Source organism: Trypanosoma cruzi, genomic scaffold (assembly GCF_000209065.1).
Source record: "Trypanosoma cruzi strain CL Brener 1047053516289 genomic scaffold, whole genome shotgun sequence".
NCBI classification, from domain to species: domain Eukaryota; phylum Euglenozoa; class Kinetoplastea; order Trypanosomatida; family Trypanosomatidae; genus Trypanosoma; species Trypanosoma cruzi.
In genome coordinates, this window is record NW_001849466.1 from 121,065 (window position 1) to 143,569 (window position 22,505).

General features: G+C 50.1%; 10 protein-coding genes across 10 annotated transcripts, besides 23 other annotated features; all 10 read right to left on the minus strand.

The window, feature by feature from the left end:
- Positions 1-861: part of a sequence feature (areas merged during assembly that could not be assigned to a particular haplotype. This can correspond to areas where the two haplotypes were merged or to regions with more than two copies in the genome that were merged during assembly.) that runs on past the window's edge.
- Positions 114-136: a sequence feature (AT_rich).
- Tc00.1047053507641.150 (hypothetical protein, conserved) lies at positions 248-1,552 on the minus strand (the record flags this gene model as incomplete). Its single annotated transcript, XM_814429.1, has 1 exon — positions 248-1,552. The coding sequence occupies one exon, from the start codon at positions 1,550-1,552 to the stop codon at positions 248-250; it is 1,305 nt and encodes a 434-aa protein (XP_819522.1).
- Positions 862-1,928: a sequence feature (areas merged during assembly that could not be assigned to a particular haplotype. This can correspond to areas where the two haplotypes were merged or to regions with more than two copies in the genome that were merged during assembly.).
- Positions 1,639-1,664: a sequence feature (AT_rich).
- Positions 1,791-1,831: a microsatellite.
- Positions 1,929-2,397: a sequence feature (areas merged during assembly that could not be assigned to a particular haplotype. This can correspond to areas where the two haplotypes were merged or to regions with more than two copies in the genome that were merged during assembly.).
- On the minus strand, positions 1,938-4,520 carry Tc00.1047053507641.160 (hypothetical protein, conserved; the record flags this gene model as incomplete). The annotated part of the gene is made up of 1 exon (XM_814430.1): positions 1,938-4,520. The coding sequence occupies one exon, from the start codon at positions 4,518-4,520 to the stop codon at positions 1,938-1,940; it is 2,583 nt and encodes an 860-aa protein (XP_819523.1).
- Positions 2,398-22,456: a sequence feature (areas merged during assembly that could not be assigned to a particular haplotype. This can correspond to areas where the two haplotypes were merged or to regions with more than two copies in the genome that were merged during assembly.).
- Positions 4,542-4,597: a sequence feature (AT_rich).
- Positions 4,675-4,698: a microsatellite.
- Positions 4,805-4,826: a sequence feature (AT_rich).
- Positions 4,854-4,877: a sequence feature (AT_rich).
- Tc00.1047053507641.170 (hypothetical protein, conserved) lies at positions 5,177-6,970 on the minus strand (the record flags this gene model as incomplete). Its single annotated transcript, XM_814431.1, has 1 exon — positions 5,177-6,970. One exon carries the CDS (start codon positions 6,968-6,970, stop codon positions 5,177-5,179), a length of 1,794 nt encoding a protein of 597 aa, XP_819524.1.
- Positions 7,184-7,258: a sequence feature (A-rich).
- Positions 7,423-7,450: a microsatellite.
- Tc00.1047053507641.180 (endochitinase, putative) lies at positions 7,513-8,076 on the minus strand (the record flags this gene model as incomplete). The annotated part of the gene is made up of 1 exon (XM_814432.1): positions 7,513-8,076. The coding sequence occupies one exon, from the start codon at positions 8,074-8,076 to the stop codon at positions 7,513-7,515; it is 564 nt and encodes a 187-aa protein (XP_819525.1).
- Positions 8,389-8,416: a sequence feature (AT_rich).
- On the minus strand, positions 8,493-13,136 carry Tc00.1047053507641.190 (hypothetical protein, conserved; the record flags this gene model as incomplete). The annotated part of the gene is made up of 1 exon (XM_814433.1): positions 8,493-13,136. The coding sequence occupies one exon, from the start codon at positions 13,134-13,136 to the stop codon at positions 8,493-8,495; it is 4,644 nt and encodes a 1,547-aa protein (XP_819526.1).
- Positions 13,271-13,296: a microsatellite.
- Positions 13,657-13,691: a microsatellite.
- Tc00.1047053507641.200 (hypothetical protein, conserved) lies at positions 13,737-14,921 on the minus strand (the record flags this gene model as incomplete). The annotated part of the gene is made up of 1 exon (XM_814434.1): positions 13,737-14,921. The coding sequence occupies one exon, from the start codon at positions 14,919-14,921 to the stop codon at positions 13,737-13,739; it is 1,185 nt and encodes a 394-aa protein (XP_819527.1).
- On the minus strand, positions 15,385-16,755 carry Tc00.1047053507641.210 (T-lymphocyte triggering factor, putative; the record flags this gene model as incomplete). The annotated part of the gene is made up of 1 exon (XM_814435.1): positions 15,385-16,755. The coding sequence occupies one exon, from the start codon at positions 16,753-16,755 to the stop codon at positions 15,385-15,387; it is 1,371 nt and encodes a 456-aa protein (XP_819528.1).
- Positions 16,763-16,795: a microsatellite.
- On the minus strand, positions 16,951-19,266 carry Tc00.1047053507641.220 (uncharacterized protein; the record flags this gene model as incomplete). The annotated part of the gene is made up of 1 exon (XM_814404.1): positions 16,951-19,266. One exon carries the CDS (start codon positions 19,264-19,266, stop codon positions 16,951-16,953), a length of 2,316 nt encoding a protein of 771 aa, XP_819497.1.
- On the minus strand, positions 19,332-20,819 carry Tc00.1047053507641.230 (hypothetical protein, conserved; the record flags this gene model as incomplete). Its single annotated transcript, XM_814406.1, has 1 exon — positions 19,332-20,819. One exon carries the CDS (start codon positions 20,817-20,819, stop codon positions 19,332-19,334), a length of 1,488 nt encoding a protein of 495 aa, XP_819499.1.
- Positions 20,928-20,950: a microsatellite.
- Positions 21,213-21,485, minus strand: Tc00.1047053507641.233 (ribosomal proteins L37, putative; the record flags this gene model as incomplete). The annotated part of the gene is made up of 1 exon (XM_814423.1): positions 21,213-21,485. One exon carries the CDS (start codon positions 21,483-21,485, stop codon positions 21,213-21,215), a length of 273 nt encoding a protein of 90 aa, XP_819516.1.
- Positions 21,529-21,551: a sequence feature (AT_rich).
- Positions 21,978-22,031: a sequence feature (A-rich).
- Positions 22,116-22,146: a microsatellite.
- Positions 22,457-22,465: a sequence feature (areas merged during assembly that could not be assigned to a particular haplotype. This can correspond to areas where the two haplotypes were merged or to regions with more than two copies in the genome that were merged during assembly.).
- Positions 22,466-22,505: part of a sequence feature (areas merged during assembly that could not be assigned to a particular haplotype. This can correspond to areas where the two haplotypes were merged or to regions with more than two copies in the genome that were merged during assembly.) that runs on past the window's edge.

Here is a 22,505-nt window from a genome sequence, read left to right on the forward strand (position 1 = left end):
CACGCCACGCCACGAAAAAAAAAAAAAAAGAGAGACAAGTCATCCAACAACACCAACAAGTGATGGGAATTTCAATAATAATAATAATAAAAGGAAAGTAAGAGCAAATCCGCAAAAAAAAAAAAATAATAATAATGACTAACGACCCATAGAGATGAAAATGCACACGACAATCAACTGTACGGTAAACATTGGTATTGAAGTTTTTTTTCTGCGTACATTCCCCCCTTTTCTCATTACCGTCACATCAGTGAAGTGAATAATTGCGCTTGATGTGCGTTGGCAGCTTGATGTCAAGCCGCGGGTTCACAATAGGAATGGATCCCAGGTCTTTTGTCGTTTTTCCTAATCGCTTTAACACGTCCTCCAGTGTCCGTCGTCCGCTGCCTGTTGACGATGAGATCGGACGGGACTGTGCGGATTCTAACCGCTGCCGCATCTCATCTCCACGGAGCCCCATCTTTGGCTCATTCAGATGCTCCCGGCTACCAGCAAAAAAGTCTTTCCAGTACACATCGTCGTAGTAACCCTTCTTCAAATGGTCGGGGAGTCGATTGTCCACCACACGGTCTGGCATAAGTAAACCGTCCTTGCCTGGTGGATGCATCGCCATCATGCCCTTTCTACGACGTATCTCCTCCAAGTAAGGGTAGATATTATAAATGAGGGAGTGTGGAACTTTACCACGACTCGCGGCAATTTCACTCACGCTACGAAGTGCCTTGACTGCCTCAAATACGCCTTCCACCGTGTGAGTTGGTGACTTGGGATTATTTGTCGCCTTCAAATTTATTCGACAACCAGCGTGCTGAAACCCAAACGCACATAGAATGTCGGCCACACGAAAGTTGGCCACAATGCGCTTAGCAGGGTAAAGGAGCACGCGCACACCATCGGCGTTGACTCGCACAGGATACATGGGTCCCTCCTGTTCCAAATCCACCGCAATGATATTAGAAAAGGCCTCCCGTATAGCTTCCTTCTTCGCTTCCTGCGTACTCGGCGCCACGGCGCGACCCCATCCCGCTATTCCTTTACCACTTCCCACATACAAGACGCAGTAGATCCACTGCCGGTGATCCTTTGGACTAAATTTCACAACGCGCATGTCGTATGCCACGATGTTTAATTGGAAATTACAAAGAAAGCGTCCTCGATGCTCTTGAGGAATCAAATCGGGAGTCAGCCATGTGTTTGAGCGCCACTGGTTGTACTCCGTATTTAACTTGTGCTTCCATTGAAATCCTTCGGGGTAAAGATCCGGTACAATGCGGTACTCGTTGTACAAGTCAATGGCGTTATCCATCCCCTTCAGGCCTTTGGAGTCCGCGGCATGCGCCACCGCCTCCGCCGAATCACGGGTATCGCGGAAGTAGAGGGATGTTCCCGTCTCCAAATCTACAAATGGATTACGCATCTTCTCAAAACGGCGCCGCGTAAAGCTTCCAGGGCGCATCCACGCGTAGTAAATGCGCGGCACCCCGCCCCGCATGGTGCCCTTGGCATACCACGAGTTGAGGTTTTTCAACGACCCCACGGTGAAGTGAAACATATTCCGTTGCCCACACTGTCAGCAGCAAAGACGTGCGCACTCTCTCTCTCACCTTCGCCGCCCACTCCTCAGCCGACACGGGGAGCAAAAAAATAAAAATAAAAAATAAAAAGCGGGAGGAAAAAAAATAACGACAATAAATCCCCACCTCATGCTGGAGAGGCCTGCGCGCTCGCAGGATGGTCAGTAGAACACGCCACTTCTGTGGAGGGATTCGGAAAACGAAAAGAACGCACACAAAAAATAAAATAAAAGAAAAAAAATTAAAAAAAAAAAAAAGTGGTGGAAAGGGACCGTAAAGAAAAATAACACATTTTAAAAGGACAAAAAAAACAAAAAAAGGTGGCAACTTCCCTCCACCCATGTTCTTTTCTTCAGCTTCTCTTTAAGCAGAAGATTGTGCAGTCATTTCTGCGGCAGTTCGAAAGAGGTTTATCGGCGTGCTGCCGTCCATGACAAGATACCCCTCCAACCCCAAATTCTCCAACAATTTCGCCTGGAGTTCGGGCCCGGCCTTGGAAATCTCCATCACAGTTTCAGGGCCAATGGCATCCATCACTGCCGAGAATTTTTTGTTTTCAATGTCAGCGAGTTCCGCTTCCAACTTATGAGCCAATGCAACTCGCTGGGCCTCGTATTCATGTTGTAATTCCCGTTTCATACGCTCCACCTCTGCCAAGATATTATTTGTAATTTCATCCTTCTTTGCGCGAATACGTGCGGCTTCTAGTGTCGCCTCTTGCTCCACACTTGCTGCCTTTGCGGTGGCATCCGCAATGGACCGTACACGACCAGAACTTTGCATGGCAAGACTGCGCGTCTCGGCTTCCAGTAACACTCTTCGCTGTATTTCATTTTCAACCTGGTCCTGCATCTTTTGCCGTTCAAGCAACCCTCGGGAGTGTTGCTCACGTGCCAGTGCAATTTGTTGCGCATTGGACTCCTGCGCCTGAGTGGAGATTTCAATGGCAATTTTAACGGACTTCTGAAGGCCTTCACGGGTACGTGAGTCAAGAACCTCCATCCGCTGCGTGTCCACAGATGTGACAACAAAGTTATTCGCCTCGAAACGGAGTTCCGTCTTTGTACCTCCACTTACCGGATCCACCCCAAACACGGCTTCCTGTAATATCTTGGCGCTGTTTTTATGAAATTGTTGAAACGGCAATGATGCCACTGCTGCGCGGATGCGTCCTGCGATAAAGGAACAGGTATCCGCGACAAAGTCGCCCACGCTGAAGCATTTCCCTGCAGCCAATTCATCGCCGGGGGTAACATCAAAGTACCAGGCATAACACAGCTGCAAGGCAAGTTGGGCATGATCCCGTGTCTCCACATGCACAATATCCGTCATATTGGAAGGTCCAAGAAACAAATGCAGTGATTTGATGTAATTTGATTCCTTCGGGAGGCAGTTACCTGGATTATCAAAATGCCACAAATCCCCCGAGAGTGTGATGACAGTAAACTCCTCATCGGGCTCCAACAAAACACGCTCCGGCCCAAAAATCGTCCGAGTCTCTAATGTTCTGTAATTGTAGACCTGTGTCACACTTCTAGGTGGAACTTTGTACATTACAGTCCAGTGTGTCTTCCCCCGAAGCTCTTTGCAAGGTGAGGGTGGACAAGAGGGACTCCCAACGCTCGTCTCCATAGACAAATATTTCTGTTGTTCAAGACACTTCTCCACATCCGGTGGTAAGTGCTTCTCCCATAGTTCCTCAGAGGCAGCCAACATGTACGCATCTGGGCCATTCACTGCCCTCACTTCCCCCGTAGCGTTATCCCGTACATAGATCCCCTTCCCATTGGTGAGTATGATGCGTTCTCGCACCTCTTTATTATCTTTATCCTTGCATACTTCCGTAAGGGCGTTTGGAATATATTCTCGTGGGCCCTGCAAAAGCCAAACATCCCCAGCCCGCCGCCTGACCGGTGGATCGACGTCTGTGTCTTGAAAGTCCCCCAATGCCTTCAATAAAAGAGCCTGTCCTTCGTGAAGAATGTAACTGTCATGAATGGCATCACCCTCAAGAGACTCACCCAGCTGCAAGTAAAACGAGGCATCCGTTATGAAGCGACGATATGATTTATTCTCGTCAATCACAACCGCGTACTGCTTTTTGCTCACATGAAATTTATTTACAACCTTCACAATTCTTTCATACGGATGCAACAGAAACGAGGGAGAATCTTCGTATGTGATAAGGTACTTTTCCCCTGCAATACGCTCCACCCCCTTCCCGTGTTCTCTCTCATCCAAAAAACGCTGCAGCACCTCCACATGCCGTCCTTCACCAGGATGCAACACTATAGGAGACACATTTCCCAAAAACTTTTCCGAGACGGAGCAAAGATATGAGCCGGGTTTTGTACGAAGATATTGTTCGTTCTTTTTCCGCAATTTACCGTCCCTGTCTGTAAACGTTTCCAACGCAGAAAGCCGTATTGCGTGACCCGGCATGATGAGCACGGCGCGACAAATTTCTCTAGCCTCTTCCTCCACACGCGGGCAATACGTGCCGGGGCCAGTGAAGAGAAAGCGTTCACCTGCCATGCGCTTCACACCATCACTGGAAGTGTAGTTGCATAATGCCTGCACTACAAGACCCTCGTCCTGGCGGAGAAATTTCATCGGAGACACAACCACAAGTTTCTCTTCGGGATAGAGCGGAAAGGCCGTGCTGCCGAGACGTACCTCCCGCTCACCAAGACGCACCTTGACCTGCCCGTCTCTGTCACGCACAGGTGTCACCCCATCGCTGCCCCGAACGTGGGGGTTCTCTACTATACAATAACTCCCACGCGGCACAACATGAAACGGTGTCACAGGCTTGGGAAGCCGTTCATCGGAGGCGATGACACGCGCCTGGGGGCCAACAATAAGTTCTGTCACGTTGTTGTTTTTATTCAATACGTGGGCATACTCGTACGGTTTGAGCCGCAACAACGTATCCTGTGCCTGCATTCCCCTCAATTTCGTTCCGGGAAAATTATAAATAATAAAATCCCAAAATATATATATATATATTAAAAAAAAAAAAAGGAGGTTCACTACTTTCCCAACGTTAAAGAACCCCACGAAATCACTTTTTCCACTCCCTTTCTTCCTAAGGTGGATGTATGTATATGTATATGTATATATACTAACGTACTGTGTCAAATATAATGAAGTATCTCTGTTCAACTTAACTACAGATCTTTTGAAGTGCGAAGAGAAAAAAAGAGGCACACAAATACACACGCACACACAAAAAAAATTTTTTTTTAAAAAGGAAAGCACATGCCCTCTTCCAGGCTGTTTTTTTTTTATTATTTATTTTATCTTTTCCCGCACAGCAATGGAGCCGTTGCTTTTAAACACCCCTTCGCGGGTCAAATCTCTCTGCATTAAAAAGAAACAAGAGAAATAGTCTCTGAGGAATTCGATATATATTTTTTTCATATTTCCTTCCATTCCCTTCGAATCCACTCTCCGTCTCTTTCTTTAACCGCATAATTTAAATGTACTTACGAGTCATGGAGCATACATGAGTCCACACGCACCGCATTTCTTTGTGTGCACGCAACACCTCTCCTTCTTTTTGTTTCTCACCCTTTTCCGTCCTCACTTTCTCGCGCGTGTTACAGCGGCGTGCCGTTACGGTCTCGCTTTGTGGCGCCGCTCCTTCGCCGCACCGACTCCGGCGGTGGTGGGGGCGGTCGCAACTCCCCCGTCGACGGGTCGTAAGACTCCAGCACTTCATACGGTCCAAGTGCGTCCAACTGTTTTGTCACCACTGGCGGCTGCCCCTGCGTCGCCTTGGACAGTTTGTGGAAGTGACGGCAAAAGGCATCCGCGACACGTCGCATTGTGGGATGAAAACTCCTCGTCAAGAGACTGATTTCCCACGTAAAACTACTCTCGGCATTCGAGGAAGCAGTTTGTGTTGCCGCTGGATTGTACGCGCCGCGTCCCACAATGACATTGTCGCTGCCGCCAATGATAATTCCACCGACAGCAGGATAGCGCAAGATGAGGCGGTGAACTAATGTGAGCAAAGAAAGTCCAATGTGTGGCGGGCACAATGGGATGGCTTGCATGATACGGCGAACAAAGGCAGCCACACGGGGGATGGGTAGATGCTTCTGTGAGAGCACCAGCAAGTCCACAGCACGTAGCACCAGGCCCACACGGAACGTCCACTCTTTTGAGACGTTGGGCTGCAAAATATTTGCTTGCGCCATGGAATCGACAATCGAAAATGCCTGAGAGGAGAGGGAACCGGCGGATGAAGTGGAGCCTTGTGATGCCGTCTCATCCCCATCTGAAGCCTCTTCTGCTGCACCGAACTTTTGTTCCGTGTCACTCCGTGGGATGCCAAGCGCCTCAGGAAGACAACGAAAGAGTACTTCATGGAAGTAACTGAGGTCCACCCGCCACTCGCCGGCAGTCGCAGTGGCGTCCCTCTGCGCCAGCGTGGCAACCGCAACAAGAGCATGCAACTTTGTTGTCATGGATGTTGTCTCGTCATTGACAAGGTCCTTCAGGGCTGTCAAAAGCTGCTGGTAGAGCTCCACATTGATAAGTGGAGCAAACTTCACCAGCCCCTCCAATGTCGGGGCAAGAATTCGTGTTTGATGCCGCGGTGAACAAGACTTGGAAGCCTCGATAACACGCAAATAAATGACAAAAACACGGTGTAGAATTCGGCTTTGCTTAACGGCAACCTCGGCCCGATCCCGACGGGCTTTACTTTTCTGCATTTGCCGAGCCAACTCCCTATCTTCCTTCTTGAGTCGCTTGTTCTTGGCCTTTTCCTCCGTCAGGTCACGGCGATGCATGTCCACCAGCGCCACACGAATATGAAGAAGAAGATAGAGCAGCTTCGGATTCATCGCATAACTCTGCTTGCGCACAATGTCTAGCATGGAGGACACAATGGACTCTGTGGCATCCGACACCATCTGTCCATCGAGAAGTTCTGCAAGGGCCTTCAGTGCTGGCTGCGCAACCCGTGTGGACTTCGCATTTGCAAAGTGTATTGCCAGTGATAGCAGTCTATCGGCGTGGTTGAAGTCTGCCGCCCTATTGACCAACTGAGCACAAAGACGACTCCCAAGTGCCTGTTGCTCCGGATGCGTCTTCCGTTGTAATTTACGAAGAAGCTGCAGGAAGTGTTCATATTGTGCCAGCACTTCATGCTCCAGCTTCTGCACAAGATACACCTCCTTCTGCTTGCGACCCCCCTGAGCGCCATCCTCATCCTCGAGCGTGGCGGAAATCTTATAGTTCGGGATCACGTCGCAGAGGATCGAGCACTCCTTGAAGAGGTTCTCCACCAACTCGCCGTACTCCGTCACGGTCTTGTTATGCAGCGCGTGGAGCTCCTTCAGTTGGTCCTGGAGGTAGGACGTGTTCATCAGGTATCGCTGCATGGTTGGTGAGGCACTTCGCTGCTGCTATTGCTGCTACTCGATAAAGAAATAAATGAATCACCACCTTCCTTGTATTGTTTTTCCGCCTTTTGGACTCCACCTGCTTCAGACCCCTCTCTGTTGCCACCCCTCGTCTCTCCTTCTTGGATGCCCTTTCCTTTTTCTTTCCCTTCGCTCACCCCTCCTCTTGTACGCCCCACACGCACACACACGAAAAAAAAAAAAAAAAAGACTTACAAAAATGTAATTAAAGAAGAAGGTGAGAATTAAAAAAAAAAAAAAATAAGATGCGGCCAACAGAAAAATGAACAGACTTTACCAATAGTAAAAGAATACATGTGTTCCTCCGCTACTACTACCACAACAACAACCGTCAACAATCCATTGATATTTAGTTTTCAATCCAGAGGAAAGCGATGGCGGCAAAATAAGGAAGAATTATGTAATTGTGCATATATACATGTACATATATATATATATTGAGGAAAGAGAAGAAAAGAGGTTGGCGAAATAATCACGATTCCCCGATTCCAAATGAAAACTCAATAGTTGAAATACTTTTCGTTGAGGCCATGTAAAGCGGGGATGTGATTCTTGATGAGTCCAAACACAATAGCCAGAGCCGTGACGCTTACAAAAGAAATGATGGAGTACTTGATGAGCGGTGCGTCCCTGTTGTAGCACTCGGCCTTAATCGTCGTTGTGCGCTTGCAGTTCCGACCGGAACATGTTGCTGCCTCCAGGACGGAGATTACCTTACACTCATTCAGTTGTTCCTCAATGCTTGGCAGAGGCTCATCGCTCTCGATGCCCTCAAAAAGACGGGCCGTCTCAATGCGCACCTCTTTGCTTCGAATGTACTCGTTGCAGACCGCAGTACTACATCGGTCACACGTGGACACGACCCATGTGATGTTTGGCATGGGGCTGCAGCCGCCCTGATAACAGCAGCGGCAGGTGCACACAATGGAGGAAGTGTCCATGGCACCAACGGACTCCCGGGCCGCCACCATCGTCACAGGAAGGGCAAAAAGAAAAAGGAACAGCGAAGCCGTTCTCACTATCCCTCCCTCCTTCCTCACGCTACGACAATTGCTGTCATGCATTCTTCAACCGTATTGCTGCCTGTTTATTTGGTGTAGTTGTTCATCTCGAGTAAGGCCACAAAGCAGAAAGGAGAAAAAAAATAAATAAATAAAGACCCCTCATCACCCGCTAAGCATCAACTCCCTTCGTTTACTCGAGCGGGAAAAAAAGCAAAAATAAACCGCCCTCGGGGAAGCGTCAAGGCGCACCAAGGATAAAAAAGCAAATAGGCAGGAACCTCACGCAAAGTCTTGTGTATACACATATGAAGGTGAAAGCCGTGCTTCTATTCTTCTTCCCCCAGAGTGAGAAGATCGCCCCTCCCCCCACAGAAAAATAATAATATTAATAATAATAAAAGTCTAATTAAGGGAGACTAGAGATAGCTCTCCACACCCTCATGTGCATCTAAAAAGTAAAATAAAAAAACTGTAATCTAGAAAAGCTCCATGGAGTACTGTGGATCGGTGGCAAACTGCGGCATGGGAGCCGAACTCTTCTCGTCCCACCATGCCGCACTGTTCTCTAGTTCACCGATGATTGAGCCTCCAGTGCCACGAATCTTTCGCCGCCCGCCAGTGGACAGACGGCTGTCGTTGGGGTTGTGCGTTCCCATCACTTGGCGAATCTCCCGCACGGCGGTGTCGTTGTTTTGCTCCACAAAACATTCTGGAAGCACCATCTGGCCATAAGGAGTTACTTGATTGAGTGGCACACCGATTGTACCGCCCTGATTGGGTGTCATTACAGAATTCATGGCCTCTACCTGCCTCCGCATGCCACCCAAATCCTTCATGACGGAAGAAACGCTTTGGTGAAGAAAGAATTGGGCCCCAGTGCCCATTTTCGCCGCTGGAGTCTGCAACATCGCCTTTTTCGCATCATTCCGAGACAATTCCGCTCCCCTTCGTTCGTCTTCCACACGTCTCTTCTTGACAACGGATGCTTCATTTTCGTCTTGAATACTGGCCTGCACCTCGTGCTGTCCCTGCCTCTCGGAAGCCTGGATCATGGTAAGGCGTGCCATGACGGTTTTGCTTGGAGCTGGTGCGCGCGTTGCATGTGGAACGCTATAGTTGTTTGGTCTTCGCTCCATTGTGACAGGGAGAATAGTCGTGTGCGGTGAAGCCGTGGCTGTGAAGACGCGGCCCTGGTGAGGTTCATCGTAGTTATTTGCACCGTAACTCACAACCTCTGCAGCCTGTGCACGTGTGGCTTGCAATTCCTTTTCAAATTGCTGCAATTCATGAAGTACAGATTTAGCCCCCTGATGCGTGGCCAAATACTCAAGAACAAGGCCGGAAGGGATGGCAACACCATCCACATGAGGAGTCGAAGCTTGCAGTATCGGTAGGGCTAAGTTATCGATGGGTTCCTCGTCTCCTTCGTTCTCAGCCTCGAGGTCGGGCTCACGCCAAGAGTTGTTGGCGTCATCATTGTTGTTTTTGGTGTCAATAAAACTCGGCTCTTGCTGACGGTATCGACGCATTTCGTTCTGCGTGACTCCGGCATTCATGGTGGATGCACTCTCGTTTTCCCGTCCAGAGGAATTGTCAACGACGCTCGAGGAAACACCTCGAGACTCCTGATAGCTGGTTTGTACCCCCCGCGACACCAAAGAATGATATGCATGGTCTTTCGCCGCCGTGTTGTTTCCCACAGCGCTTTGCGTTGAATGTGCGATGGGAAGAGGTAGCGCACCTTCGGGATCCTCATTCATGTTTTTAGTTGCGTCTTCCGCATCGTCAACGGAAACAAAGGAGACCTCCCGACGTGGGTGTCTCTCTCGCACAGATCCAACACTGCCTGCAGATGAAGTCATGGTACTTTGGTCCCTCTTTGATGACAAAGAACTCTTGTGTGCACGTAAAACCGGAGCCGATGCCGTCGACTCCTCCTTCTGCCGTTTTCTTTGCTCCTCTTGTAGCAATGGGTCATAGACCGCCTGTTTTTCTCGCTGCGCCAAAGAGGGTTGAGCAGGAGACATCGTATCATCGCCTTCCATGTAATCCTCAAACACGGTATTGTCATCCGGCTGGTGAAGGGAGTCCAGAAGATAAGCTTCTTGGACGTTCGTCCCAACAGACGCACCGCCTGTGAGCTCCGCCGTTTTGTTCATTGTCGTGTTGAAACCTTCATCAAATACGGACGAGCCCTCATCACACTTCTCACCGGTTGTCTCCTCCACAAGGCGCCTTGTCTTGTGGTGCAGACGGTGAAGCACTTGATAAAACCAAATATTTTCCTGGCGAACCAATGGCCCCAGTCGGGCAAGACGTGGCAGCTGCCCGCGAACAATCGTGGTTGTTTTTGTCACGGCATCTGCAAACTGATGCATGTCTTGTCTCGTCTCAGCTGCCAGTTCAATCGCATCAAGCCCAGTGCCGCGTTGCACCACAACAGTCAATAACTGCGTACAAATGTATAAAAGACACGCGAACCGACCCGGAGGATGATTTTGTTGTTTAACCCACTGCGAAATCATATGTAGCACAACACGAGTCAGTGGCGGGTTACGTTTCATCGCCTCGTACATCATCACCGCAAAAAGATGTCCTGTCGCCTCGGTTCCATCAATACACACGGCATCGGCTGGTGCCGCAATACGAAAGCGCTGTGATATCGACTTCGCAAGAGCTGTCATGAAGGCAACACGTGCTGGGGCAGACGTCTTCATCTGGTGTACAAAGAACGTCCAAAAGGTGCTGCTGGCCCCAACAGGCAGCGCGTACTCACTGAGAGGTTGTAGTCCCACAGGGACAAAACCAAAAGGAGATAATAATGCTCCAATAATGTTCGGGGACTGAACATTGAAATCCTGAATGAGTTTGCATACGCAACACCCCACCAGCTTTCGCATTTCGTCACTGAAGCTGTGCGATCGATCTATGATTTTCAGTAGCAGTTGCGCATTGTCGGCGGTGGTGTTGCACATTGGGGCGCAGCTGGGGTAGTTGACACTGTAGTTATTCTCTGCTGGATCGGTTGGAAGCAGCTCCACATTCCCTTTTCCCTGGCGGAGAAGAAGGTTGGCCATATACCACAGCGCCAACGCATCGTGATTGTTTCGCAGCCTGACCTCACAAAACACACGAAGAATGCTCTCCACATACGACGGCTCAATAGAATTCGCAAGAAGAATGACGATTTTCACGTGCAACATAAGAACGTTCGCCTTCTGTTGACTCGGTACCAAACCGGCGCTTGACGCCCGATCGGCGCTCAACAACGTCGTGAGCGTGCTGCGGATGTACGGTTCCACAGCCTGGAAAAGTGTGTGGCGGTGTTGCCCGGCGTGCGAGAGTATGTGAAACAACAAAAAATGAACGGCGCTGTCCATCTGCGTTGCCGGGTCACGCAGCAGTTGAATGAGTTTCCCCTCAACCGATGGTATCCCGGCACATTCGGCGAGTGTCGTCAGAACACGACCCACAGAGGCATGCCCTGTCATGTGCATCGTACCGTTTACTTCGCACAGCGTTGAGGCACCGCGGCCCAAACCGCAAAAAATGCATAATGCCGTCACATCGCGTAGGTGCGCCACTGCAGCATCCATTGCCTCATCAATATGCAGCTGATGCAACACCATCGCCAGCTCCGCGCAAATCAACTGTGGGTCGACAGTAGCCTCATTGCAATCATTAAACGCCTCCATGGCAAGTTTTCCAAGTGCCTCCACCGTTTTTTCCGGCACCGCGATGGAGAGCGCCTTGTGCATATCGGTTGCTCGTCGTGACGCCGTGATGGAGCAGTTCCGCACCACTTCACGTAGTAGAAACAACACACTGTACACGTTTGTACGATTCCGAAGAGCTGTAGCGACATCGTCAGAGACCTCTCGTCCCGTCATGGCAAGACCTGCACCACGTACAAGAGCAATAATTATTTTGGCAAACATGGCCACAGACATGCGTGTATCCACTGCCAATGTTGCTGCAAAATATGCAGCATGTGGCATTTGGCAATTAATAAGCTCCACCATCTCCATGGCTCCGTCGATCTCGTCCTCAAATGCCCACTGCATGACAGCACACAAGCAAAGGTAATACGGATTTGAGGGACTCATCCCTGGTGTGCATTGCCGAAGTAACTCCCCACAAAGATGCTGGCGGGTTGCGGGAATTTGTACTAACGATTGCATGTCGGCTCCGCTTAAACTCGGGTAAAGAAACCGTTCCACGTACTCCCGACGGATGGGTGAGCGGAATCGAAGAAACAACTCGCTACAATGAATAGAAATGGCCCGTCCATACATGGGTCCTCTGACGGGTTCCGGGACCGCCCGCTTCAGCCTTTCATAACAGGCCAACAAAAAGTCCACATTCATCTTGCGGGGTCTTGTCTTCAAGACATACTGCAATGCGGCAATCTGCTCATCCATCCGAATGGTTCCGATGGTGTGCACAATAAGCGTTAGAGCCCGGTTCGCCACCAGAGGAGACTGGGCGTCACACAGTGCCTCCAATTTGTCTTGCCACTGATAGAGAATGTCCACGGGAACGATGCGGAGGTCAACAAGCGAGGTAGCAAGGCAGGCAAATGCACGGTACTGCAGCGGCGGCACAAGCGCGACGCAGTGAGCCCCACCCACACATGTTGGGGAAGGAAGACCAAACACGGCGTCTCGCAAAACGCGAAGCACAAAGGGATGAGTCATGCGAGCATCATCGGATATTTGAGCAAGAATCGCATTAATTAAGTGAGCGTACAACTGCACATCACTCTCGCTCACACGTGCCATTTGCATATGAAATAGAAATGTCGCGTAGCTGAGCGAGACACAAAACGGCCGCCCTTCCACATATGGCTCCTCCCGCGTGTAGTATGATGCCAGTGTGTGAAGCGTGCTGGGTGAATTAATATTTGGCTTAAGCTGTCGCTGCACCTGCTCCACACAACGCACAAAAAGGCTTTTATCTTCTTCTGACGTTGTCTCTAGCAGTTCTCTTCCACTCCGTCGCGATTGAGCGGGCGCTGCAGAACGGCTCGCAGCACTCGACACAGAAGAGTGATGACCGTTCGCCGTGGAATTGGATTGCTGTGATCTTGCCGATCGATTAGTGGCTGAAAAAAGATCCATTTTTTCCTTTTCCCCTTCTCGCACTTCAACTCTACCTGTTCGTAGAGGAAAGGGAGGAAAAGGAGGAAAAGGCCTCAGCCAACCGTTTTGTGTGGGCCGGGGCGGGAATGCCGGATTGGTCTGCCACGCAGGCAAGAGAGAGAGAGCGAGAGAGAGAGAGTGTGTGTGTGTGTGTATAGAGGAATCACGGGATGGAAAAAATAAAAATTAAAAGTAAAGTCTAATGCCGCGTCCTTCTTTTGCTCTCCTCCTCTTGTAAGTTTTTCTTTTTTTTTTTTTTTTAGAATTGACACGTTGCGTGGTAACCCCCTTGCTCGTGTGCTCTATTTTCTAGAGGCAGAATTATATGGGGAAAAGGGAACATACACATATTTAACAAAAGTAAAAAGTACAGAGGACATCCAATGTGACAGCAAAAAGAACCACAAACAAATGAAACATCGGGGCAAAGAAAAAAAAAAAAAATGAACAAAACAAAAAAGTGTTCTCAAATTTGCCTGCCTGCTGCTGCACATCGCCATTTTTTTTTTTTTTTTCGTTTCTTTTCTTTGTTTTGGCAAAACTTTATACATCAAAATCTTTTCACTGAATCATTTGCATTCAGAAACGTTTCGGCCTCTTCGTGGGAGTTGCCACGACACGCGCAGCCCGTCTAAATACAGGCGGCAATGCCACCCCTGGCGCCCGTCCACGTGCTGCAAAAGGCAAATTCGCAACGGGCCTCGGCAGCATTGGTACGGCACCCAAAATCATCACTCGTTCCACTCCGCGAGCGTCACGCATTAAACAAGAATGAGCACCTGATTCTGTAAAATTTTTCAGCTGACGCATGTTTGATTTTGCGCGCGGCGGAGGTGGTGCTCCCCATGGATCGGGAGTAGGAGCGACAGCTGCGGCGCCCAATGTGCCCACCATTGCCAGAGAAACATGTTCCGAGCCATCTTCTACGGCTCCACTCTTGTCCTGGTAGTTGCGATCGCTGATCATTTCGACGCTCAGCGACAGTTTGCGGGGTGCCGGTGCATTGTCAAAAGTGCGCCCCGGAGGGGATTTCATAAGAAAGTTCAGCTTCTCTCTGGCAAACTCCGACAGCGTTGACGAAACATCAGGAAACCGATGTTGCTTCTCCTCTTCTTTTTGTGATGAGGGCGGCCGTGGTGATGGCGTCTCTGCCCTCTCCCGGGGATCTTGTTGCCTCAGCCGCTGTTCCTCCAGCAGCAAAGCCGGAGGCATTGTGGAAGAAGACCCCGAGACGCTGTCATTAGGGTCACCCGACAATGGCGATAGCTGCCGACCGTCGACCCACGCGGACACGGGGGAGATGGCACCATGAGCACCACCAGCCAGTCTTTTCACGGGCAACTTCCGTCTCCTAACATTCACCCCACTACTGCAGCTACCAGCAACGCTGATTTCACCCCTTCGGCCCTGAGCGGGAGCGGCGTCAGTTTTAATTGGTACTCCCTCCTCCAAAAAATCGTCGTTAAGGTGGTCTTTTTCTTTCCTATTCTTGCTGCCGCTCCTTCTCGCCCTACTGCGGTGACTGCACCGATATTTTCTGCTCTTCCTTGTCCTTGAGCTACTGACGGAGCTCCCATGGGCCGGAGAGTTGGACTGGCTACGTGTGGAGGTCGACCGCGGCGTCCAGGGCACAGGGTCCGTGATGAGGTATGAGCCTTTGTAGAGCAGCATGTTATCACGCCGCGTCACCTTCCGGCGCGCACTTACCCTCAGCAGTTCGCTAACATCCACGCATAGTATACCCAAGTGTGGCTGCTTACTCATCCCCCTCCCAAATTATTCTTTTGCCTTTTTTATAATTTTCTGTCTATTTGATTTTATTTTTTCTCGGTTCCGTTTCTTCACTTCTCTTCCCATTCTTTCGTTAATTACGGACCAAAGTGATAGTGGTTCACAGCAGCCAGAAGAATGTACACAAATACAAACACATAAAAAGATATTGAAAGAAAGAGAGAGAGTGTGTGTGTGTGTGAAAAAGAGCAATAATACAATAAAAAACATTCATCATTTGGCAGGAAAAGCAACAGCCCCGCTTCTGGCTTCTTTTATTTATTATTATTTTTCATCTTCCTTTTTTTTTTCTGCAGAATCTCCTCCGTCACCAACTGAGAAGGGCAAACTGTACATCTCATTCGTCCGCTCCTTTTGCAGCACCTCTTCCCCTCTCTTCCTCTTGATGCCCTCCGGCGTACAAAAGAAGCACAGACACAGACGTGGAAGCATTCGCTCAGACAACTCTCGCCGTCAGAAATTGTTCCCGGGAAAGCGGCGGGATATTCACCGCCTGGCAGCGCCGCTCTAACTCCACAAGTGTCGTGTTAACCAACTTCTCCCCCTTCTTCAGTTCAAAGTGAAGATCTCGGATCATCTGATTCTTCTGTTTCAAAGTGGAGTCCACCTCGGACGCAATTAGCTCAAGGGCAGTGGGTTCAAGATTCATCGCCTGCAACACCCCGTCAAGCTGTGCGTCCCGCTCCTCAACAAGGGCATGGGACTCGACCAATTTCTGCTGCAGCACCTCATTGCGCTCCTCCACCACCTCCATCGCCTGCCGAAGAGCAGATTCAAACTTCGCCTTGAGTTCCTCCCTCTCCCTGTGGACTTCGGCGTAGCGCTCCTCAAGGTCCTTGTGCTCCTTGCGCAAACGCCAAATTTCCTCCCGCAGCGAGCGAAGCTTTGCCCGGGTGGTGCCAAGACTCCGCTTGTCCTGCTCGTATTGCTTTCGCTTCTGTTGCAGCTCTGCAACCTCTCTCTGCGCCTCCTCCAGTGGGGCAACTAAGTTCTGATTCTCGCAATCAATATCGTACATGAGCGTCTCGTTATGCTCGTCGTTCTTCTTCATCTGAGCAATCTCCTCCTTAAGGGACTGGATAATCTCCAGGTTGTTGGTTGTTATGTGGTTGTAGTACTCCTTCATCTCCTGAAACTTCGCCTCGTGTTGTTTGATGAGAGCGTTGATGTGTTCATTTTTGCGTTCCTCTATTTCGTGAATCTCCGCCCGACGTCGCAGCTCCAATTCGTCCCGCAGGGTCTTGAGTTTTGCCTCATAAAGTGCCGTCTGGCGTGCCAGATCCTTCTCGTGCTTCTGCTTCTTTGTGACAGTCAGCATGTAATTTTGTGAATCGCGCTGATCCTCAATCCGCATCTCATGACTCTCCATTGCCGCCTCAAAGTGCCGGTCGTGCTGCGTCAGCTGGGATTGGATCTCATTCATACGCTTCTGATGCCGCTCCTCCGCCTCCCGCAGCAGGCGGTCACTCTCCTCCTTGCAGTGCTTCACCTTCATCTTGTGCTCATAGAGCAAGTGCCGCACCTTCTGCTTGTAAACCTTCATTTCCACCTGGTGCGCACGCTCCATCTCCTCCAGTTCCGCATCGGCGTTGAGAATGGCGTGCCGGCAGTTTTCCAGCTCCTTCTTCGAGACTGACCAAAACTCGTTCACCTTGTCGCGCTCCACTTGAAAGTAATTCCGAAGCTCCTGTGCCTTTTTTAGCGCCTCGTGGATCGACTCCAGGCTGCTGAGCTCGGCTATTGGATCACATGGGGGCGGCACCTTATCCGCCTTCCGCATGCCAGCACGAACCGCCTTTGGTGGCATATCTACAAATAATAATAATAATAATAATAATAATAATAATGACAGGGAATAAAAATAGTGCTAAAACACACAAAAAGAGATACTCAGAGATAAACGCCCACCAAACTCAAACAGCTCCTCTCTTTTCCTTTCATTCTTGTCTTTTTTGTTTTTGTTTTTTTTGCGCGTGTATGGTTACGTCTGCGTAGCCTTGCTTCAGACGCTATCCAAAAATTCCGCCAGAGACTTTTCAGCTGCCATGAACCATGTCTTACGTGTCCAGTGTGCGTAGCGCATCCCAGCACGCAGACGAATCTGCAGTGCGAGAAAGTACTCGTAACGTGCAGTATGTGCAGAACCCACCGTATGATTGACTTGAGCGGTAAATTCATGCACCTGTGCCACCTGCGGGTCACACGGATCCAGCACACGATGAACACTTTTCTGCATGACATCCAGATACTCTAGACACATGGATGCATCCTGGCCCTGCCACGCCTTTTGACACCATCCATCTATCTTGTGAAAAACGATAGCATGACTGTAGTGTACTGTATCCGCCTGCAATAGACGCACCAATCCACTCATCTTATCCGCCTTAACTCTTGCCAGCTCCTGCTCCTCGTCAAGGCAGCGGTGAACCTCATTCACGTCAGGACGATACCCACACTGAAGGCAAACCCACTCTTTGAGGCGGCTGCCATCCCCAACGGGACAAATGACACCACAATTACGGGGACATTGCGGGCAACGGAAGGCACGCGCTACATCGGGCTCTTCAACACACCAACGGCAACTACACGGCACTCCAAAGAGTTGCCGCACAATCTTCGATCGTTGCGGCTGCGTCATAAAGACCGACTGAAACAGACCACGAGAAATATGTTCTCCGCAATTAATATCACGACATGCCACAAGAACTGCCACAGATGGAAGAAAGACTCGATCCGAACAGGGAAACCCCCATGATACGGGTGCTTCGGCCCTCGTTTCCCCGTCGAGATGTCTACCGGTCGTGTTATAATCAAAGAACCCTGCTTCACCGTAGCAGTGCGATGCAGGCGAGTCCAAAAACATGACAAAACTGTTTGGTCGACACTCATGTGGAACACGACGAAGAAAAGGGAAAAAACCACTACGTGCGGGGAGATCGGGGACATGAATCGGAACCGCTTCACGGGAAAAGCCCAGCAGCAACTGCGCAAGACGGTCCGGGCTATGTAATCGCATTCTCCGAATAAATCCGTAATGTGGTACCACAAATGCGTTGCCATTTTGCAGTGAAAGACAACCTCCTGCCTCAGTTGGATCTTTCTGGGCACACGACAGCAATGCCGGAGGAATGCACTGCAGCAGGAGCATGGCAGCACCACGCAGGGCAGTGAAATGGGGATCGGATTCTACTGGCACGGCACACCACCGTTCAATAAACGCCTCCACACGTTGCGATTGGCGCAGTGCCGCGCTTGAGGTCACGGGACCAATGTAAAAGTTACCACACGTCTCCAGACTCTTGAAAGCAGTTTTTACTTCTTCCTCTCTCGGAAGCAGATCAATGTCGCCACACCACAGCAACAGGGATGCAAGCAGCTGGGCAAAGCCGGTCTCCACAAGCGTTGACACGCCGTTTCGTATCGCGTGTGCGTGAAGTACAATCTGACGTGCGGCGGCCACGATCTCAGGTGAAAACGTTTCAGGGGTGCATCTGACGCCATTCCTCTTTATGGGGCCTTTTTCTTCCTTACCACTTCTCCCACCCTTTTTCTTCCTGCAGGAGGCAGAGGAGCGGGGAAAGAAACGCCACACAAGCGTGTCCTCCACAACACAGAGCTCCGACACGTCCATGGCGATGACTTCCCCAGCCTTAATGCGGCGCCTTGCCACAACATTGCCGGTGCGGCATGGAGAAACGTTCCCTAAAGCCTCTCTGTTCAAATCCGTCAGGCAGTCTCCCGCAGGAGGGCAAGACTTGAGCGAGTGGGCCTCCACTCGGCATAGCGGCAGGGCACTTTCCGCGTAATACCGGCCTTCTTTCGCGCTAAAGAGTGGCGCAGATGCCGCGTCGGCCTTGGCCGCATGGGACCTAAAGTATGGGTCATACGTGAGTAAAACAGGATCGTTAATGTTAATATACCAACCAGGTGGGAGTACAGGACCATGTGGTGTGTGGTGTCCCTCCAAATTTCCATTCATCCTCGCCATCTCCATGTACTGAACACGTGCCGCCCAAAGCCGAATGGAAAATTCCTCCTCTCCCTCCAATCGCACACGTTGAGCTGGCACAACGTCATCCTCCATGTGGGCGCGCTGTGACCCATCCCCGTTAGTGGTGTTGGGTGGTAACGCTGGCGCCTCAGCGGACATCCTATTGAGCGCCACAGACACACACTCACACACACAATAAAAGAAAAAAAAAAAAGGAAATAGGAGGCGGACGATGATGCGCAGCAGTAGAATGCACATCCATGTAATGTAAACAACTCTTTCTCCCCATTTATATGTAGGCCAAAACCAACACAACAAAAAAGGCATAGTCAAAAATACAAAATTAAATGCTGCGTATAAAACTCGCTGAATGTAACAATTCGCATTCACGATCACAAAACGTTTGTTTGCTCTCTTTTTTTCGCCCCCTCTTCGCTTTCTGTCTCTTTTCGATCCTGATCCAAGAATTGTTGCTCTCGTTCCAGCAGTGCCTTGATGCCACGCACCTTCTCCCGGACATCGCGCCAGGAATCATCCTTCGCCTTATGATCCACCCACGCTTGAATTTCCTCGACGCAACTCTCAAAATCTTCTTTGCGGCGCGCCGCCTCCGTCAAAATATCCGACGAAGAAGCCAAGTAAGTCACACGGGAAAGTGCTGCGGCCCGGTAACACGCATACGCCTCCCGCATTATTCGCATGCGATTCGCAAACTGAAGAAGACATTTGCAGAGCTCATCGTGTTTTGGCATTATTTCTTGTAGCAACTGACATTCCTCCGTGAGTTGTTCAGAACGGTCATGCAGAACTGAATTCGTATTGCGTGTGGCCACAAGTGAATTTTTCAGCTCCTCAAGAAAAGGGCCCACTTGCAAACCAAAACTGACGTGCTCCTCCACACGTTCCTCCAATATGGTGTCTGCATGCACCTCAAAAAGCGTATGCCGCAGCCGTTCAAGGGCCTTAACCTGCAGATGCACCCAAGTCTCGCTTGCCTCCAGCAACTTTTCCTGCACGGCCTCGCAGTCCAAAAACGGCTCCGCCGACTCTAATAAAACGCGGTAATTACTCGACATGACTTTGTAGTGCTCCAACAGCGACGCGCAGAACTCTTGGATGTGGTCCGGGTCGCTCAGGGCATCAAGGTTGACTTGCTGCTGGCGGCACCAGACGACAAGACGACGCTGCTGGCCGTCAAGTTGTTTCACCACCTTTTCTCGTCTTTCCCAAAGCTGCCGTAAATCCGCCACGCGGTCAACGGCGCGCCCTCCCAAAGCCATCACCTCGTCAAGGAGACCCCGCGCAGCTTCTATCGACGAGCCCGGCGACGTCACGGCGACGGCCCCAGCCTTCGCTTCCAACACGTCCCAAGCCGCGTGAAGCTCATTCTCCTTCTCTGCCCATGCCTTCTCGCTCGTGACGCCGCACCATGTGATGTGGAATAAACTCTCTGTCTCCAACGGATGCGGGTGCGAGAGAAACCCCTGCATGGCGTCGCGCAGGACCGTCAGCTTCGCCACAAAGTCACAAAGTTTTGTTGCAAAGGCCCCGTATACTTGAAATGAGTCACAAGCTGGGAAAGGTAAACGGTAGCCGCCGGCATCACAGCCCTGTGCAATTTGTGTAAGCATCAGAAGCTCCGCCTCCAGTTCGGCCACCTCCTCTTCAATGCCATCAGCCTCTCGCTCCTCGTCGGTCTGGAGGACATCCAACTCGAAGCTCATCTTCTCCGTATGCGACACGAAACAATCATGCAGCGCACGGAGGGCATCGATCTTGACGTCACAATCCTCGCCTTCCTCTCCCAGCTGCTGCAGCTGTTCGTAGTAGGCCTTGAGTGTTGAGGCTGAGGAGTCGAATGCATCAAGAATAAACTCCATTACGGACACACACAAACACACAAAAAAAAAACTTTGGCCTTTCTTTTTGCTCCCCTAACTCCGCTCCCTCCCCTTTTCACTCATGGGTATTGTACACACGTGTTGGAAAATAATAATAATAATAATAATAAGAAGAAGAGGAAACGTTCATCGTAGTCAACAACATCACCTCAATGAACATGCGGGTTAAGGGTCCCGCGGCAGAGAAGCATAAGTGTGACCCCACGCCCCAGCACACAGCTTCCACTGCATCTTCGCTAAAAAAAGAACAAAAAAACAACAACGAGAAAAAAAAAGCCCACACTGAAGCACTTCTCCGACATGCTGCCCCAAGTAGAAGAAAGGGACTCACACACAACACAAAATCAAACGGACTGCATCGCGCCGTGCTCCCTACTTGAGTTCACGAAGACGACGAACCGTCGAGCGGACAGTGCTGTTGTTCGGTGTGCTCAACGTGTACGCACCACCCGCCATCGTCTTGCTGCAGCCGTCGCAGCGCCAAATGCCTACAGCCTTACGGCGGAAGGCAAATTTACCGCAGAACGAACAAAAATGTCTCGCGTGCTGCGACACCTCAAGCTTCTTGGCACGCTTACGGGGGTTGGCACCATAGCGGGCGCCATAGCGTCCCATGACACCCATCTTAACGGTACGCTTTGCCATGATGACTGTGTATGCGTCGTCGAGACCTCAAGTTGGCTCCTAGAATATTATTATTATTTTTTTTTTGTGTGTATGCGTTTTGGTTGTGAGTGCGTATCCAGAAAAAAAAAAGGGAGCAAAGCCCACAGACAGAAGAAAAAAAGGCATAGTTAAACACACGCACACACACAGAGCGAGCAGCGCAAAGGAATGAGATGGCGCGATGCATCCAAAAAAAAAAGAGACAAAGGAAGCAACCGTGGAAAGAAAAAGCACCCCCCCCCCCCAATTACTTTCATTGTCGTGCCACAATCACCGCTCATCCCCCCGCCAACGGCCCACGCGCACAATTCAACAAGTGCCAATCAACACACGCGGGTATGCAAGAGAGGGAAGTCCAGACTCCACCGCGGAAACTCGCAGACGGTGAGGTACACATCAGCGTGCATACATACATGGAGGAAGAAAGCACACATTCGCCTCGAATAAACACACAACACAACACGACACACTAACAAAAAGAAATACAAAAAGCGCAAAAATACATACCAAAAAAAAAAAAAAAACCGCTACCAACAAATTCAACCACACGCACAGGCACAGCGGGTAATGAACGTAAACAATAATTTAGTTTGTGCCCACATCCAATTCAAAAAAAAAAAAAAAAAAAAAAAGAAAGAAATAATTCTGGATGTCGCCTGCATTACTATTCACGCAAAAGAGAAAAGCAGCAATGGGAAATGCCGGTTTGCTTCACCGCGCCCAACACCCTCCATAGCTCGGAGAATATTCATCTACCACTCACACGCCAGTAAAGACATTCACTCCAATGGCGTTCTATAATAACTGGGCTCATTGTGAAGTCATGGCGCGGCATTCTTTGGCGTTCCACAACCGCCCGGCTCCTCCGTGTGAAAAGCAGCAGGGAGCGGACAAGATGGAAAAAAGAAACCGCACTCGCCGCATTCCAGCACCCGGTATCATTGAAGGAAAAAATCGGTAAAGGATAATAATAACAATAGTAAAACGTATTGAGGGCAG